This window comes from Schistocerca serialis, chromosome 1 (genome assembly GCF_023864345.2).
Source record: "Schistocerca serialis cubense isolate TAMUIC-IGC-003099 chromosome 1, iqSchSeri2.2, whole genome shotgun sequence".
Taxonomy (NCBI): Eukaryota; Metazoa; Arthropoda; class Insecta; order Orthoptera; family Acrididae; genus Schistocerca; species Schistocerca serialis.
In genome coordinates, this window is record NC_064638.1 from 660,223,027 (window position 1) to 660,243,432 (window position 20,406).

Genomic DNA, 20,406 nt, shown 5'->3' on the forward strand with positions numbered 1-20,406 from the left:
GAAACCTACCCCTAGTCTTTGATTGATTACATAGATTGCTTAAGGGTAGAGCTCTTAAATCAGTACAAAGTTTTAATACTCTGCTGGAAACACCAAGACAGTATTTAGGATTCTTACTTTTTGGTGATCTGGTGAATTTTTGTAATCTCCTTACAGTTTGTCTGTTGTTTGTGCATGTAGCGTCTACACAAATAAATATAATGCATCTATATTTGTTTGTTTCTTAATGATTGCAATGTTTGCTGTCACCATGAGGAAGTAATCATTGAATTTGTTGGCCAACGATTTGAGTATCAATTTCTTGCTGTGTTTTCTGTTTCATTTGCACTGCCTTTTTGTGCTTCTCATATAATAATGTTCCACATTGTTTCTGTCCTGTTCTTGGATCATTTTATTTTTTATCATGTATACAGATCTTCCTTTTTGTCTTGACACACTTAAGAAATTTACAAAACTTGTGGTAGCGGAGTTTCAAGCACTGATTAAATTATGAATTTTTCTCTGAATTAAGTAGAGTTCTCCCTTCCTAGAACAATATTATTCAGTCCCAGGTGTTAAGAATCTCCTGTCTGAGTTTCTGTTTCAAAACACTGTTGAAAGAAAACAAGTGTTGCGAATGACATCAAGTTTGAACAGCATTTTATTGACACAAAGTGAATCATAAGGAGGGGACAAATGTGACCAGTAGATGGCACTGTGTCAGAATGTGTACATCAACATATGCATGACACACATAGCTGTTCTTCAGTTTGCATGTGAGAAACTGAACACCACTACCTCCACAGAGGACTATATGCTGCTGGTAAAGCTCTTTTACAAGAATCTTAACTGTCCATCAGTATCCCTGTAGAATTTTAAGTCACTCAAGGGTATGAAGAAAGGCATTGATCCAATGTCTGCTAAGGGCCTGGAGGTAATGATTACAAAATGAAAACATGTTCTTTTCAAGTGGAATGTGGCAGAGGGAGGAAAGCAGTTGATCTGATGTCTGTCAAAGATGTGGGCACAGCACTGCAGTAGGGGTCGAGCAGTAGCGTGCAAACATACAGTGCAAGGTGCATAAAATGCTACGAAACAGCTTTCATTGTTATCCATACAAAATCACACATGTTCAGGAGTTGGTTCCTGCTAACATGCCAGCAAGACAAACATTCACTCTGGAATTTCGTGCTCACATTAAAGTGGACAGTAAATGGTGACAGAACATTCTGTGGACATATGAAGCCTATTTCCATCACCAAGGACATGTCATGTCAATAAGCAGAGTTTTAAGATATGGGCAATGTTAAATCTGTATACCGGATGATCAAAAAGTCAGTATAAATTTGAAAACTGAATAAATCACAGAATAATGTAGATAGAGAAGTACAAATTGACACACATGCTTGGAATGACATGGGGTTTTATTAGAACCAAAAAAATACAACAGTTCAAAAAATGTCTGACAGATGGCGCTTCATCTGATCAGAATAGCAATAATTAGTGTAACAAAGTAAGACAAAGCAAAGATGATGTTCTTCACAGGAAATGCTCAATATGTCCACCATCATTCCTCAACACTAGCTGCAGTCAAGGAATAATGTTGTGAACAGCACTGTAGAGCATGTCTGGGATTATGGTGAGGCATTGGCGTTGGATGTTGTCTTTCAGCATCCCTAGAGATGTCTGTCGATCACAATAGACTTGCGACTTCAGGTAATCCCAAACCCAATAATCACATGGACTGAGGTATGGGGACCTGGGAGGCCAAGCATGATGACGAAAGTGGCGGCTGAGCACACGATCATCATCAAACGACGCGCACAAGAGATCTTTCACGCGTCTAGCAATATGGGGTGGAGCGCCATTCTGCATAAACATCGTACGTTCCTGTTATAACCTTTAATTACTAATAAATTGCGTGGATATACAAATGTAGAAACAATAGCTGGTTACATGCTACCAATTTCGTATCGGTCATTCGACTGCCGTGCCGTGACATGCGGCCCTGTAGCTAGGTGGCGCTCCCGCGCTCAGCCGAGTTGCTGAACGCCTCTATCGCCGTTTGCGCGTACTGACGTGGCGGCACTCTTAAATGTTGTGGCACTGTCACAACACTTTTCCCCCTCGGGGGGGAACCAACAACAACAACAACTCACTTCCTGGGAGACACGGACAGTGCGGAGACATCCATGGCCTCTTGGGAGGCCCCGAGAAGATCCCGCGGAGAAACACGAGAGTACGGTCGAAAATGTCTAGGACGGAAGCCCGTGCGTGGAACGTGCCTCCTGGACGAGATGATGGGTGAAAACTCCGGAGCAGCATCCATAGGTGTCGTGGACCTGGGGGTGTGCTCCAGCAAGATGGGTCCTGGAGAAGGCGGCGTTGCGACTGGGGCCGGTTCCGGCGGACTCGGAAGCGGTAGCAACGTCGGCTGCAGCAACACGCACGGGAGATCGGCAGCAGCGACAAGACTGGCTTCTCGGGCTGGTGGAGGCGAAGGAAGGGGCGGTAGCACCGGCGTGGCCACCACTCGTGGGCGCATCTGGTCGTAATGGCGAACAACCATGCCATCGTCCGTACGTATTTCACAAAGCCGGCGGCCGCGAAGAGCCTTGACCACCCCTGGAATCCATTTAGGGCGAGATCCATACCCTCATGCCCAGACGTGGGCGTCCACCGAGTATTTTCCCGCACGAGGGGACACAGTACAAGACCTGACAGGGTATAGTAGGTGCAGTAGGGTGCGCGGTTGGCGGCCATGCAAGAGTTCAGCAGGGCTGCGATCACCCAGAGGCGTGAAGCGATAAGAACTCAGAAAATGCAACAGAGCGTCATCTGTGGAAAAATCACTAAGGAATTTTTTCATCTGGCTTTTGAAAGTGCGGACAAGGCGCTCGACCTCCCCATTCGATTGCAGATGGAAGGACGGTGCTGTAACATGATGAATCCCGTGTCCAGTACAAAAATCACGGAAGGCCTGCGAAGAGAACTGAGGGCCATTGTCCGTGACTATCGTGGATGGAAGACCTTCTAGCGCAAAGATTTTGGACAGGGCCAGCGTCGTCGCCGCAGTGGTGGGCGACGGACATCGAACAACAAACGGAAACTTCGAGAAGGCGTCAATCAACAGCAGCCAATAAATGCCGAGGAAGGGGCCGGCAAAGTCAGCGTGCACCCGTTCCCATGGCTGTGCCGGGTCAGGCCACAGAGAGGGCATTGTACGGGGTGCAGCTAATTGTTGAGCACACTGACGACACGCAGCGACCATGTGGGCGATGTCCGAATCAATACCGGGCCAATAAACGTGCCTGCGGGCCAGGGACTTAGTCCGAGAAATCCCCCAATGGCCTTCATGCAACAGTTTGAGAACATCTTTGCGAAAAGAGGCTGGCACCACGACCCGTGGAGATGCGCCATCCGTGGCCAGAAGAACAACACCATTACGAACAGACAGACGAAGGCGCGAGGCATGGTAGTTGCGAAGGGGATCCGATGCCCGGCCCTTGGTCCTGTCCGGCCAACCCCGTTGAATAAAACCCATCACCTGACGCAGGACCGGGTCCCGCGCAGTAGCCGACGCGACCTGCGAACCTGTAAGCGGAAGCGGAAAAACCTCGACCGCACGACGTTCTGCCTCATCAATGTGGAAACAGAGTAGTTCATCTCGATCGAAAACCAGGTCGGGGCCCATCGGCAAACGCGACAACGCGTCAGCGTTGGCGTGCTGGGCCGTGGGGCGATAGTGAATCTCATAGTGAAAATGAGACAAGTACAAGGCCCAACGTTGCCGGCGGTGAGCTGCCTTATCCGGAAGCGACGCCGATGGGCTGAACAGAGACCAGCGGCTTGTGGTCGGTGATGAGGTGAAACTTAGAACCATACAAAAAAAATGCTGAACTTTTTTAGAGCATAAATGATAGCGAGCGCCTCCTTTTCGATTTGAGAATAATGCCGTTGCGCATCGTTGAGGGTCTTGTTGGAAACATAGGCGATCCTCATACCGATGGACGAGAACAGCCCCTAGGCCATACTGGGACGCGTCAGTCGCCAGAACCAAGTGCTGACCCGGACGGAATGTGGCAAGACAAGGCGCCGACTGCAAATGAGCCTTCAGGCGGACAAAAGCCTGCTCACACTCGTCGGACCAACAGAAAGGAACGTTTTTGCGTAACAGCTGATGCAGAGGATGAGCTACCGCCGCCGCGGATGGAATGAATTTGTGATAATAAGCAATCTTGCCAAGAAACGCCTGAAGTTCTTTTACCGTAGACGGCCGGGGTAGAGCGGTAATGGCCACAACATGCTGACATAGAGGACGTATACCCTCACGGGACAAGTGGAAACCAAGATACACGATGTAGGGTTGGAAGAACTGTGACTTGTCCAGATTGCACTTCAACCCAGCCGAATGCAGAACCCGAAACAGTGAACGCAAATTGCGAAGGTGCTCCTCAGTGGAGGCCCCCGTGACAATGTCATCCAGGTAGTTTATGCAGCCGGGAACGGAAGCCGTGAGCTGTTCCAAAAACCGCTGAAAAATGGCCGGCGCGCTAGCGACGCCAAACGGTAACCGCTGGTACTGATACAACCCACAAGGAGTGTTGATGACGAGAAATTCCTTGGAAGACACATCCAACGGCAACTGATGGTACGCCTCCGATAAGTCAAGTTTGGAAAAGAACTGGCCCCCAGTGAGCTTGGTAAATAACTCCCCAGGACGGCGAAGAGGATAAGTGTCAATGAGGCTCTGAGCGTTCACAGTGGCTTTAAAATCACCACACAATCGCAGACTCCCGTTTGGTTTAGAAACCGCGATGCCCATTCGCTGGAGGTAACAGGAAGGAGAATCCCTGAAGCTGTTAACCTGTCTATCAAATGTAATTTTGATTTTTGTGTGGTTTTTGCTGAGGACAACTAAAAATAGATTTTTGGCATCCAATGTTGGATGACCTTGCCATAGTGGATGGGATTACCTAATTAACAGTGCCACAACTGTTGACTGCTAAACTTGTGCAGTCACATACACCGAACAGTAGGGATGGTGTAATGTGCAACTCAAACCATTGTTGTCATATTGCAATTCATCTGTCATTTGTGGCCAACCCCATTTACGTTAAATATGTTTACAGTGTAATCTATGATAAGATCTTAGGTTTTGTTTTAAATTTTGTCCATTATATGTTCCCTTGCGTCAATAATATTGTGTTCAAACATCACATCATTCTGAGCAGTGGTTCTCTTCTACAGAGTTTTAAAACTGGCACTTGAATAATGGACAACCTGTATTTGTTTCAGAGGAAAACAGGATTAAATGCTGCAGAAATTTGTTTAAGAAAGAGTAACATCTCACACTGTCCTATCCATTATGTCTCATCATCGAATTCCTACTTTAACACCTCACCCTTCATCCTCGTTTCCCCCCTTTCTCAAAACAGTTGGGTCCATCTCACCCTACCATCTGAATGAATGAACCCACCTTTGTAAGGTGCCTCTTCTCTCTAGGCAAGGATCCAATTATTCCAAAAGTTGGAATAGGTTTTTTGCTCTGTTATGTGTTTCTATTGGCAGTACTCTGTATTATGTCCTCCTGGAGGTAACCATGTACCAGACATTGTTTCCTTGGGATATTATTCTAATGTTAAATTATGATATCTATATTTAAAAAAATTAATGTGAAAAACGTAATTTGAAATTTACCAAGTTCTCCTTGTTGAACGTCAAATCTTGATGCACCCTCGACAAAGAGCTGGGGATCGGAAGCAATTTCCTGTTGAGAAGCAAGAGGCAGATTAATGCAGTACCACATGAAAAAAAGAGGAAAAAAAATCCAGTCAACCTTGCATGGATTTATTCAAACAGTTGGGAATCTTCATCATGACACACCAGCACTTATCTCATTGATGTCTTTCACGGTAGATATTGAAGAAAAAAAAATTGACAGATTGTATGACACCCATCATACACACAATAAACAAGACTTACATAGAGGAGGAAACCTCTGCAAGATGCACAAAGAAGGACATAACTGAAGCATCAGGAGAGACAATCCCTACAATACCATGTCAAACATCTTAGTGGTGACCTATCCAAATTTTTACAAAAAATATGCAGAATATTATCTTTTACTGCACACAATTTTTTGACATCAAGAAATATTACATCCTCATTTATGGTGTACTAGAAATGATCTGTATATCGTAATTTAAAATCTGTGAGTAATATTAAAAATAAATTACTTCCATTTCTGTCTACGAGTACGGAATTTTTAGATCCTTAAGCCACTGGTTCTGCTCAGCAAGAACCATCTTCATATCTATTTTAAAACATGTCCTATTGTAAAGAAGCCATATTGCCACCATCAAAAGATACACAGAAAAGCAGAATAGCACTGACTGTATCTTTCGATGATGTCACTATGGCTTCATTACATTAGGGCACATTTTAAAACAGACCTCCAAATACTTATCGCTGACCCAAACCAGTAGTCTAAGGACCTAACAATTTTGTGATTATAGAAATAAAAAAATTTAGTCTACACTTTGTGGATCACATTCTATTCCCCTCTATGTCGCAGCTTGTGTAATGTTAACAATATACAAAATCACTTGCACATATTATGATAAACCACTAAAAACTAAACTCCATCTGAACAGGTCTCTGAAGACTCTATGGTACCAATCGAATGCTGTGTCATCCTCAGCTGACAGGCATCAATGGATGCAGATGTGGAGGGGCATGTGGTCAGCACACAGTTCTCCTGGCCGTTGTCAGACCACAGCTCCTACTTCTCAATCAATTAGCCCCTCAACTGGGCCCACAAGGGCTGAGTGCACCCTGCTTGCCAACAGCGCTCTGAAGCCCTGGACAGTCACACATCCAAGTGCTAGCCAATCCCGACAGCACTTAACTTCAGTGATAAGACGGGAACTGATGCTACCACTGTGGCAAAGCCATTGACAATGAACCACTTACTATCGCTGTAATATCCTGTAGGTGAAAGAAATATCCCAGCATTTGTATTATAATTTGAGAATTCAGCATACTGTTCAGTGAAAGTTCATAATTATTAGCATCAACAGAATATGAAATAAATAAATTAATAAAATAAAAAGGTCCTGACTACTACTTAAATCAGAATGAGATTTACATCCTGTAGGAGTGATAGAAAGAAAGGCAGTTGGAATGTAGATAACAAAAGCAACAAGTTTACCAAGGGTGAATGTTTCAAATGGCTTTCGAGATCGTCCAGATTGATTGTATTTGTCACATTTGTTTCATGTCCTGGCGTAGGTCATCAGCCACTCATTATGCTATCTGCTGCACTGCACTGATGAGAATTAGATGAAAATACATATCAGTACACATTGTAAAACTTAATGGGTAATTTTCATTGTTTACAATGTTCTGATTGTTGTTTATCAGTAAGTACCATTCCTGCCATGATTTATACACTAACCAATCTAATATAATATCAGTTTTCTCCATTCAAAAGTATTAAAGATGTTGCACACTGCTGAACTGTTCCAGTTTGGGTTGGGCTCAATGGTGGTTTGTTATACTTCACCTCATTCACCGAACACCTAAATTTGTCCCTGAACACTCATTTTATATACAATGAATGTTGTTTTCTGAATATTAGGTTGCCGTTAAGTACAATTAGTCAGGATCCAGTTAGTCTGTGCCCTTAATCCACGTGGCTTCTTCCTCCAACTTGGGTCAGACTTTGCCTCCCTACAGGCCGCAAATAAAGATGCTGAAACTTAACTTCTCATTCATTCCACAACATAATTAAGAAGTGAGACTCAATTCACCTTCTTATATTTTCTTCAAAATTATAACTCAGTGCTTGATAAATGAGGACATCTACCAACTCTTATACTGCCTGTCTGTACTGCATACTTAACAGATTGATATTGAATGTCATAATTAACAATTACAATAAATTTATTATCTTTAACATGTTGCTGTCTTAGACTTCATTCAGCTCTTTCTTCTGCACCGCCCACTCCATGGAACTCTCTTCTCCGTTTCAGCAGGTAGGGTCATCTGACTGCTACCCACTTCTGTATGGTCACTGGATCGTTAGTTCCCAACAGTGGGGTGCTCACCCCGTAACTACTCTGTCATGAACATCTTTTCCCTGACATGTATCATTGGGGATGTGATACTTATCATTCAAAGATGGGATGTATCACTACCCTGCTTAGTTACAACTTAGGTACATCCTACATCTTCATGTACTTATGCTCCAGAAAAGTTTCGTTATTATTTTACTTCCACCCACAGTTCTTAACACTTGAACATATGGTAAATATTAACAAAGAGATAGAGGGGCTGGCCAGTTCTTACCTCAGCTCAGTACAGCCGATAGATACACAAAATGGAACAGAAAATTTATGTAGCCTAGCTTTCAGAACTTTGTTCCTTCGTCAGGGAGGGGAGAGGGGAAAAAAGGAGAAGGAAAAGTGGATTCAGTTACTCAAAACCCAGGTTATGAAGCAACAGGGGAAATGTAAACAGGGAGGGGTGGCAAAGATGGAGACACGGGTGTCAGAGGGAAGCCAAAGATATTCTACTGTAAGTACTGTGCCAGCTTCAAACCAAAGAGGATGCATACAGAAGTAAAGAGGTATATAGTCTAAAAGATAAACACAACTATGTAGGATGAAAAGATGCGTGAATGGCTAAAGAGGAAAGGGAAAGGGGAGAAGACTGAAGAGTAAATGGGAGTGAGGTTTGTTAACATAGGTTCCATCCAGGGGGATGGCGGGATGAAAGGATGTGTTGAGTGCAAGTTCCCATCTCTGCAGTTCCGAGGGACTGGTGTTGGGTGGGAAAATCCAAATGGCACGTATGGTGTAGCTGGTTCCTAGGTCCCTAGAATTATGCTGGAGGGCATGCTCTGCTACTGAGTATTGGACATCTCCTAGGCGGACAGTTCATCTGTGCCCTTTCATCCGCTCAGCCAGTTTAGTTGTCGTCGTACCAACGTAAAAGGCTGTGTAGTGCAGGCATGTCAGCTGATAAATGATGTGGTGTTGTTTCAGATGTGGCCCTGCATAGAATTGTGTATGTTTTACCAGTAGCAGGGCTGGAGTAGGTGGTTGTGGGGGGATGCATGGGGCAGGTTTTGCAGGGGGTCGGTTACAGGGGTAGGAACCACTGAGTAGAGAAGGCGGTCTGGGAATACTGTACGGTTTGACAAGGATGTTACGGAGGTTGGAGGGGGCGACAAAAGGTAACTCTGGGTGGTGTGGGGAGAATATTGTCAAGGGATGATCTCATTTCAGGGCTTGACTTGAGAAAGTCATATCCCTGGTGGAGTAATTTGTTGATGTATTCGAGGCCAGAATAATATTGGGTGACAAGGGGGTTGCTTCTGTGTGGTCTGGGGGTAGGAACATTGTTGTTGGACGGGGAGGAATGTATTGCTCGGGAGATCTGTTTGTGGACAAGGTCTGCAGGATAGTTGCAGGAGAGGAAAGCACAGGTCAGGTTACTGGTGTAATTGTTGAGGGATTTGTCACTGGAGCAGATACGTTTGCCATGAATACCTAGGCTGTAGGGACGGGAGTGTTTGATGTGGAATGGATGGCAGCTATCAAAGTGAAGGTACTGTTGTTTGTTTGTGGGTTTGATGTGGACAGAGGTGTGGATGTGAGCTTCAACAAGATGAAGGTCAACATCCAGGAAGGTTGCTTGGGTTTTGGAGAAGGACCTGGTGAAATTCAGATTCGAAGAGGAGCTGAGGTTATGGAGGACATTAAGGAGTGTTTCTTCACCATGAAAGGTCCCTCACAAGGCCTCACAACGCCTTCCATAGACATACTCACTCCACCTGAGCCACGTACCTACCACCTATTACCCAATTCAAATAGCCGAGAGGGATGCAGGGAAAATTCAAACAAACGAAAATTTGATTTAAAGTAAACTTTAGTACATACATATGTTCATTCATCTTTATTTCAATAGTGTGGAAAATAATGCATCATATATTTACACAGTACATACAGTATAAAGTATGTGAAAAACATACCAATGAGAATGTTATAAGTCATTTTAAAAATTAGTCACAGATTTTCTTTTGAGGGAGCGACTACCACCTAGAATTGTCCAGCGAATTTTCGATATGATGAGAGCTGAGGGGACATCACTCGCTACCGTTCTGAGGACGGAGGAGCGTAGGAGATGGACAGACGACCTTGCCGCGCTCAATGTGACTGGAGCTGGCGATTGTAGTGCATTATCTTCCTTGTCCTTATCTTGACAAACCAACAGTTCAGTTCCGGTTAGATCATGGATACCAACGTCATCGTCCACCTGAATGAAATCCCGAAGGATTAACTCACCACAACCGGGTATAAGTCCCCACCCTGAGTCTGGCGGTATTGAATTCGCTAATTCTCGCGACTGGCGGTTGTCCCCATTAACCCTTTGCATTTCAAACCCGCACTTTCTGAAGCAGTTATATAGTGTGGTAGGGTTTATTAATCATGCCTACAGCAGTCAAAACTATTACATTCGCTTTCTCACCTTTTTCACTGCTATCACGCACAGATGAAATAATTGCTCTACGGTAGAGTACCGTATTTTAAAATTTTGTTTTATATCCTGGTCTAATGATTGCGATCTGCATTTCATGTTGGGTTGGATAGCAAATCAATTGTTCGTTATCTAATGGTGGTGGGTTGTGATTAACATAGGTCTTTTTTTTTGTTAATATCATTGCTACAAAAGATGTTCAAAATGATCCTGGTGATCGGTGAATATTTGTGCTTGACTTATTACATTGAGATCCATCTGACGTAAAACTATCCCAACTCCGTTGATTTATCATTGAACGTTCACATTCAGGTTCTCAGTATTGTGGACACTAGATTCATACCCTCTCCTTTGAGTGGCGCCAAAGGAAAAAAATCGCTACTACACAACTTTGGGGAACGTGGAGGGCACACTTCACTACCGACAACTCTTTCATTTGTGAAACCTAAATGAATGCGATTCAGTGAAACGTTTGATGAACTTATGTATTGACACTACTGAATATATATCGATTCACTGTATGACTACCGGAAACGGCACACGGAACACCGATTTTCCCATCGTGAAGTAGACGCTCTAAAATCTTTTGGGGATTCGTCATCCAATACTTGGTGTTCTGCGAACATGGCAAAATAAACTGCACCATACCTTGTCCCACATGGAATACGACATCGGGGAAGACTTGATATTTTCCCTTCAAACAATTGAGAACGAGCATAAGCCTGAATATGGCATTTTACACAAGCACAACTACATTTTCAATACCACACTGCAATGAAACGTATATTTCAGTAACATGTAACCACCTGACAACCGGCAGCAACAATCAGTAGTAACACACAAACCCGCCTGTCGCGCTAGTTGCGCGAGAGACTGTCAGTGTGTGTGTGTGTGTGTGTGTGTGTGTGTGTGTGTGTGTCGGGTAAGGATTTTACTGACTTCGGTTTTATGTTGCTTACTCTGTATAGGGAATCTAGTGGAAGATAACACATAATGGGATGATGATATGTTCAAGAACATTTATAACTTGAGCTGGGAACATTTCACATCTTTTTGCCCTTCAAAAATTACATTTGTATAAGCTGAAGAGCTGCTTTGAAGGGACCATATTTGCTGTGTTTACTGTCACACAGTTGTTGGCAATTTGAGTGTATTAGCGTAGATATGATCTACATTAGGGCCTATTTTCATTTAGTCTTTTGTTAAATCTATAGTTTTTATTTACGTTACAAATCTAAAACTATGTGATACTTTGGGATACCATCTGGCCGTGTGTGCACTTTACGCATATTGCTACGCAAAAGTAGTTTGCTTCTTTCTTTGATGTTTTTCATTGTATTTCACTAGCTTTGTCGACCTAGTTGGATCTAGGTCTGGCTCCTTTTAGTGTTAGCATGATTCTCGTTGTTGTAAATGTTGTTTCACAGAAGAGTACCACTTTTCGTGCATTGATAGTATTTAAAGATGACTAAATTCTTGCAGCTCTTCTGAGATTTGCCAGAGAAAATGATGTTGGGGAAGTAGACGATGATGTAGTCTGTATTGCTGAAGTAAGTGATACTAATAGGCCTAATATTGCAGCTTTAAGTTTTGACGACGTTTTTGAAAACTATTTATGTTTTGATTCAATTTTTAAAAGATATTTGATGCAATGAAGATCGAAATCAGTTTACCTGAAATTGTTGAGAAGCGGAACAAACGAGATGTATTTGCTAACATGAAAAGCCTGGCAAAAGTAGAAAGGTACCTTAGTGCGAACTTGACAGAGTGGAGGAAACCAAGATGATTCATTTTCTTAAAATGTAGAAATTCATTAAAACAATATAACCCAATGACACCTGTATAACGTGATTACAAAATGTGTTGTACTGCAGACCAGAATGCAGACCGAGCGCCGCCACACGGCAGGTCTAGTCTAGAGAGATTCCCTAGCACTCGCCCCAGTTGTACAGCCGACTTTGCTAGCGATGGTTCACTGTCTGCATACGCTCTCATGTGCAGAGACGACAGTTTAGCATAGCCTTCAGCTACGTCATTTGCTACGACCTAGCAAAGCGCCATATTCAGTTACTATTCTGAACAGATAACATTGTGAATCATGTACCGTCAAGAGCGACGTTCATCATTAATGGATTAAAGTTAAGTATCAAAGTAATTACGTCTGCTTTCTGAATTCTAATTCCTTTTCATGTTCCAGACCGCACGTCAGTATAGTTCTTCCCTCCTCACGCCAGCCTGCGTGAGCTAAAACGCGTGTATTTCGGCCTCCACTAGTAACACGGTGTTGGCTCTTCTGCCAACACATTTTTGCCCTTTACATTTAGAGTGAGAAATGAATCTCTGGAGAGGCGATTTCAAAAATTAACACATTAGGAGAAAGTGTAGTATATGTTAACTTTTATTAACTTACTTTGCCCTGCCTCAAGGCTGAAAGTAGAGAAAATTTTTGGATTTTGGCATAATGGCGATGAACAGGAAAATTTTCTGATTTGGCCTTCCACCTGCTACAGGAATGAAAGAGACGAGTTTGATTACAAGATGTCACCCTCTGAAATTCTGATATTTCTGTGGTAAGACTATAAAACTGTTGTTCCCAATCACCATGGAACAGAAGTTATTGTGTGTAGAAAGCAGAAGCAGGATACTAAAATCAACAATCATTTCTCTTCTGTAGCAAAGGACTAGAATTGTAATGTGGGAGGTGTGACCAATGTTACTCTCTTAGTTCTGCTTGTGGACCGGGAAGAAGATCCAATGAGTGTAAATGCTTATGAACTGTGCAGTACAGTGTATGGAAAGATCCACGCCTGAAGCTGATGAATAACGTTGCTGAGGGACTGACAAGTAAGATGAATGTAAAACATGCCAGTCCCAGCGCTTCCAAGGCCAATTTTACAGAAAGAAACAACAGGAAAAAATTTAGTCCCAAAGAATGTAAGTTCAGAAAATAAAGGTGATCGTATTATTGCTTTTGCTGCAAAAGTGACGAAACGAAGTATGTAGACGAAAAGATTCAATCTATACCAAACGCAAAATGTTTATTTGTTGGAGGATTTCTTAGCTGCAATGAAAACAAAAATATTTTTACTGAATTACATTTAGCAACAGTGTAATTATCTACCTGAAGTTCACCGTTTTTTAAGCCTTTGCGCATTCTGACACGTATTCATTCATTACTTAGGATATGCGCGATACTGAGAACTGTTGGTCGCCTCAACACTGAAGAGTGTTATGGAACTAATCAGTAGTCCTATTTTCGTTACGTTTTGTACTTGATACATTTTAAGAATTTGCTCATCTCATACTTTAACATTTTTTTCTGAAATAACATTAATTTAAATTCCTGAGTGAACAAATAGTAAAACATTTTATTTATATCCAAACAGAAATTTATGGTCAAACGAATCCAACATAAGTATTATTAATTCAATTATTTTGCAAGTGACAATTATCTTTAGTATTTTTGATGTACTTCAAAATTACATTTCAAGTTAGCGACGTTGGGAGTGTTAAATAGGAACTTTGAAAACAATATTGGAAAAAATATTGTTAATACGTGCTTTCTTAAGTTAAAGTAGATAGGACGAGTTGGCTTGCTTGAGTTGCGAGCAGAATGTTGAAAGCATCGAATTGAAAGTAGTCTTATGTTCTACATGAATTGATTCCATTTATGCAATAAATGAGTTTATGAGTGAACTGAAAAACGTGCAACGTCTTAGTATCGACTTCAGTGTGTGAAATGAACACACTTTGAAAACTTTTGAAGGCACAAAAATAATTTGCTACGAGACTACTGTGCAACGAATTGAAGGAACTACAATGGACGTCGAGACAGAAGTTAAAATTAATATTTATATCATTTTACTGCGAACGGGCAGCTAATTGTCCTCCTCATCTTCAGATTTACTGGAGCTGGATAAAATTGATTCCAACGTAATCGCAGTACATATATGCGAGATTTGGGAAGAATTTTAATTTTTAAAAATTATTTATTAGAACGAGAGTAAGGGGGCTTGCAAGGACAAGATGGTACTTTAAAATACAACCTTTGTAATATGATGAAAAAATAAAATTAGTATTCCAAACAACATTCACTCTTATTTTGTTACATTTTACTACTGTGATCCATAGCAAAACTGGAAAATGTTGCCTAAACTATCAAAAACACCCACAAAGGCTGTTCAAAAATGTTCGTATTTGTTTGGTTATACATGTAACGGTATCTGTGTCGCAGGGCTTATTTTTCGAGTAGTGAACACAAAACACCAAATTATTAAGTATTGCACTGCCCATGTAATGATACGAAAGCAAACGACAATAAAGCTCCTAATGGCCTGGGAGTTAACTTGGAACACAGGAAAATATGGCGCGTATTCTCTTATTTTTGATTCGCGAAATACATGAGTATTAAATGATAATATGTTTCGTTTATACTTTATGGGTGAGTGTCCTAGTCAAAAGCAAAGTGCATGACTGGAAACGTTTTTGTGACCTTCCGAAGCAGTATATTTGAGATGTCACAACTAAAAACTAAGACTAACTTCTCATTTAGCTGGGAGGCCGATACTCGTAAAATTTTGTAAATGACATCGCCATCACTTTTATTGGAAAATTATTTGTCTGTAAAACCCAAAATTGTGATTTAGACTGTGCGGCCATTACTATATGGAAATAATTGCGCTTTAGCACACTTAAAAATAAAAAAAAAAAACATCTGACATGACATGGAAGCAGGTTTCATCGCACTGTGTCACTGATTACGCTTCTTGTCTGTACTGAACTCTTTGAATTGCATTTAAGTATGTTGCTCATACTCTGGTTTACTTTTGCACGGCATCTGTAATTTTGGGTGAAGTAAACGATTCCATGTGTGTTTTTGTTTCATATAAAACAAACTTGTTTCGTCATATGGTCTTCTGTTGACTCATGAATACATGGTGTTTCAAAAAGAGAATGTTAAGTATTGCAAAGTATTATGCTGTATAACTATTGATCGCTCCGCCGCAGCTCTTATTGGAGGAACTAATAAATTTTCTAGTTCGTATTTATTGCGACTAGATATGTTGTCTTCTATTTTCTTGGTTACCGTCACATGTTGGACCCGCGGCAGGAATCATCGTGTGTTCTCGAGTTTACGAAGTGTCATTACGTGATTATATTATAAAGACGTTTCAAGCTGAGGTACGAAACTGAACGGATGGAACATTCGCAGATGGTATCGACAGTCCGTCGAAGGAAAGACGAGTATGTCGCACTAATGTAAACCGCTTTCTAACGCAGTCCTACAAAATCAACTGGTAGTGCCAATCGGAAGTTACAACTACCTACTAATGCAATTTGTTGTGTTTGCAGAGGCGACTTTCCACCTTAGTGCGAAAGTAAACAAACACAATGCTCTAATTTGGGGCCTACTGAATTCTCACGCACACACTGAACTTTAAGGAAACTCTACCAGGCCGTTGGATTGGTCGTCAAACAACCGGCGAATAAGCACTTCTCAGTTGGCCTCTACGGTCACCAGATTTGACGCGCTTTGACTTCTTCCTATAGGGTTTCATTAAGGACAAAGTTTATGTAGCAACACCACCGCAGAACCCAGAGGAGTTGAAGAACCGGATCCATACTGCCATGTCATCGACGATGGACATGCTTACGCGAATGTAAGAGGAATTCGAGTATCGGCGTGACTTTTTCGTGTCTCTTGTGAAGGACGTATTAAACATAAGGGAACTTAACTGACGCCCGGGGCACGACACTTTATTGGCGATCCTCACCATCGACACCCAGAGTACAATACTTCCCTGTCGCAACCCCCCCCCCACCCCCGTCCCCTCCCCGGCGCCCAGTGTACGACACTACACTTCATTGGCGCCCCCCTCCTTCCTTCCTTCCTTCCTTCCTTCCTTCCCTCCCTCCCTCCCTCCCTCCCTCCAGAAACACACAACAACGCAATACATGGCATTTACTCTAATGATATGTTGTTGTTGTTGTCGTCTTCAGTCCCGAGACTGGTTTGATGCAGCTCTCCATGCTACTCTATCCTGTGCAAACTTCATCTCCCAGTACCTACTGCAACAAACATCCTTTTGAATCTGCTTAGTGTATTCATCTCTGTCTCCCTTTACGATTTTTACCCTCCAAGCTGCCGTCCAATACTAAATTGGTGATCCCTTGATGCCTCAGAATATGTGCTACCAACCGATCCCTTTTAGTCAAGTTGTGCCACAAACTTCTCTTCCCAATCCTATTCAATACCTCCTCATTAGTTATGCGATCTACCCATCTAATCTTTAGCATTCTTCTGTAGCACCACATTTCGAAAGCTTCCATTCTCTTCTTAACCAAACTAGTTTGTCATCCATGTTTCACTTCCATACATGGCTACACTCCATACAAATACTTTCAGAACCGACTTAGTGAGTTTCCGTAAAATCTTGATCGTCTTGGTAACCATTTGGCGCTCCTCTGCCAGTGGCAACCAGGGCATGATAGGCCTACTTGACTTTTGAAACATCCTGTATTTGCTCCTGCTTATGTACCCTTCAGTGAACCGCTCAATTTAAATGCACTGTAAGTATATTGCTTATGTTATTCTTTATGTTTACTCAATCCATTTTTTTATATTTCATTGCATTTAATGGAGACTGAACTTTTCAATGAAGGGATGTTTCAAGTATATTGATTTCTACTAAAATGTAATGTTAGCAGTACCTGTTAATAATGTGTGAACATATTTGCATAATTACTGTTACATTTTCAGCTGTTATAAGGAAGCATGCTCTATTCACTAAGACGGCAATACATACTCAATGGCAAGAAATAACATTCGAAGCAGAAATACATAGTCATCCTGTAACAAGATGTAATAGTGTTGAATACCAGTTCTTTCAAAAGCTGCTAACATGGGACTCTCCATCAAACACAAGAAAGTACAGAGAACGGATGCAAACAAAAATGAAGAAGAATGTAATCAATATACTTACAATGCATTTAAATATAGCAGTGCACGAAGAGATTTATGAACCGGAACAAATGTAGATGAGTCCACGGAACACCTTGCAACGAAGCCATCTTCTGTTTTACATGGAAACAACAGAACAAATATGGAACCCTTTAATCCCACCAATTATTACACAGAGTACGCGAAAGAACTTGCCCCCCTTCTAACAGCCGTGTACCGCAAGTCTCTAGAGGAACGGAGGGTTCCAAATGATTGGAAAAGAGCACAGATAGTCCCAGTCTTCAAGAAGGGTCGTCGAGCAGATGCGCAAAACTATAGACCTATATCTCTTACGTCGATCTCTTGTAGAATTTTAGAACATGTATTTTGCTCGCGTATCATGTCATTTCTGGAAACCCAGAATCTACTATGTAGGAATCAACATGGATTCCGGAAACAGCGATCGTGTGAGACCCAACTCGCCTTATTTGTTCATGAGACCCAGAAAATATTAGATACAGGCTCCCAGGTAGATGCTATTTTTCTTGACTTCCGGAAGGCGTTCGATACAGTTCCGCACTGTCGCCTGATAAACAAAGTAAGAGCCTACGGAATATCAGACCAGCTGTGTGGCTGGATTGAAGAGTTTTTAGCAAACAGAACACAGCATGTTGTTATCAATGGAGAGACGTCTACAGACGTTAAAGTAACCTCTGGCGTGCCACAGGGGAGTGTTATGGGACCATTGCTTTTCACAATATATATAAATGACTTAGTAGATAGTGTCGGAAGTTCCATGCGGCTTTTCGCGGATGATGCTGTAGTATACAGAGAAGTTGCTGCATTAGAAAATTGTAGCGAAATACAGGAAGATCTGCAGCGGATAGGCACTTGGTGCAGGGAGTGGCAACTGACCCTTAACATAGACAAATGTAATGTATTGCGAATACATAGAAAGAAGGATCCTTTATTGTATGATTATATGATAGCGGAACAAACACTGGTAGCAGTTACTTCTGTAAAATATCTGGGAGTATGCGTACGGAACGATTTGAAGTGGAATGATCATATAAAATTAATTGTTGGTAAGGCGGGTACCAGGTTGAGATTCATTGGGAGAGTGCTTAGAAAATGTAGTCCATCAACAAAGGAGGTGGCTTACAAAACACTCGTTCGACCTATACTTGAGTATTGCTCATCAGTGTGGGATCCGTACCAGGTCGGGTTGACGGAGGAGATAGAGAAGATCCAAAGAAGAGCGGCGCGTTTCGTCACCGGGTTATTTGGTAACCGTGATAGCGTTACGGAGATGTTTAATAAACTCAAGTGGCAGACTCTGCAAGAGAGGCGCTCTGCATCGCGGTGTAGCTTGCTCGCCAGGTTTCGAGAGGGTGCGTTTCTGGATGAGGTATCGAATATATTGCTTCCCCCTACTTATACTTCCCGAGGAGATCACGAATGTAAAATTAGAGAGATTAGAGCGCGCACGGAGGCTTTCAGACAGTCGTTCTTCCCGCGAACCATACGCGACTGGAACAGGAGAGGGAGGTAATGACGGTGGCACGTAAGGTGCCCTCCGCCACACACCGTTGGGTGGCTTGCGGAGTATCAATGTAGATGTAGAAACGAGCAAAAATCATGCACAATACGAGCGACATATTCTTTTGACCATGAAATTGAAAAAAACATGGAAGATTTTAAATCACCCAATAAGAAAACGACATGAATGGCCGATGAACTTTCAGCACTCCAAGTGGCCTGATAACGCACCAGAGTCATAGTTCTGGAGGTCTTTGTTTGGTTTAACCTATCCTGGTACTGAATAATGTTTGTATCATTTAGAGCACTGAACAAATCTTTGCCTAGGAATAATGTACTAAACAAATACAATGCTTCATAGTCACGAAACAATGAGGGAATACTCTGATCGACCTTTAGGGACTGGCAGTTGACCCTCAAAAAAGGGAAATGCGTAATACACATGGTTCCCATCCGCCCCGATGTATCAGGACCGAGACCCAGTTTTCTCCAAATTTTGCGAAAAATTGTTATGAGCGTGGCTCGAGTACTGAAGTAACGCCATCTCTTAACGCCACATTTAAAGTAAATGCACTCTGTTAGTCTTATTAATGTCAATAAATTTATGTTGACAAGGTCGTAACACAAAAAGGCGAAATCTTCCGAAAAATATGGCGTACCAACTATTTGTACCGCAAAAAGTTCCATATAATTGTTTAAAATAAGAAGTAATTATATTAAACAAATTTTTTACTTCCTTTCTACACCTCCATCTCAGAAGGTCCAAACGAGCCCCCAGCTAAATTTGGCAACCGTAATTATACATAAACAGGTCGAAAGGTGCATTATTAGATTACAAGCCTGAAAATTAAACACTAGAAATGGTACAACAGAGAAGCATCCAAGACGAAGTACTTGGCGTGACTTGACATGGGAATATAACAAAACTACACTGGCGTGCAACCTCCAAGACGGAAATAAATATTCGTGTGATGGCTTACCGCCAATTAATGTAGCTCGATGGAACTTTGACCATGCGTGTAAGGGGGCAGTCAGACGAAAACGAGACGGACAGAGAAGAAGTGAACCGTTTGTATTTCAGAAGTGATTGCGCCACAACTATTAATACATTTATCCCACAGTGAGACATGACGTTTAGCGCCTTGATAGAAAAATGTTTGCGGTTGTCGACGGAAGCATAAGTGTACATAGGGGTGCGCATCTTCGTCCGAAGCACATGACAGCCACGAATGCCTTATTCACAGCTTCAAAAGTAAGGAAATCGCTTAGGGAGAGATCAGGACTGTAAGTAGGCACTGATTGTCTTGTTTCACTGCGGGATAAATGCACTAACAGTTACAGCGATTACTTTAGAAATAATAATTAATTTTCTTACCCCCCTTCTTTGTTTGCATTTGACTGTC

General features: G+C 42.1%; 1 protein-coding gene across 4 annotated transcripts in view; it reads right to left on the reverse strand.

Moving 5' to 3' along the window:
- The window catches only part of LOC126479405 (calpain-A), a 611,071-nt gene that overhangs the window by 107,946 nt on the left and 482,719 nt on the right, over positions 1-20,406 (reverse strand). For all 4 annotated transcript variants that reach the window (XM_050103784.1, XM_050103782.1, XM_050103785.1 and 1 more), the window contains one exon: positions 5,680-5,749. In XM_050103784.1, coding sequence (XP_049959741.1) covers positions 5,680-5,749 — 70 coding nt within the window. The remainder of the gene's footprint in view (positions 1-5,679; positions 5,750-20,406) is intronic.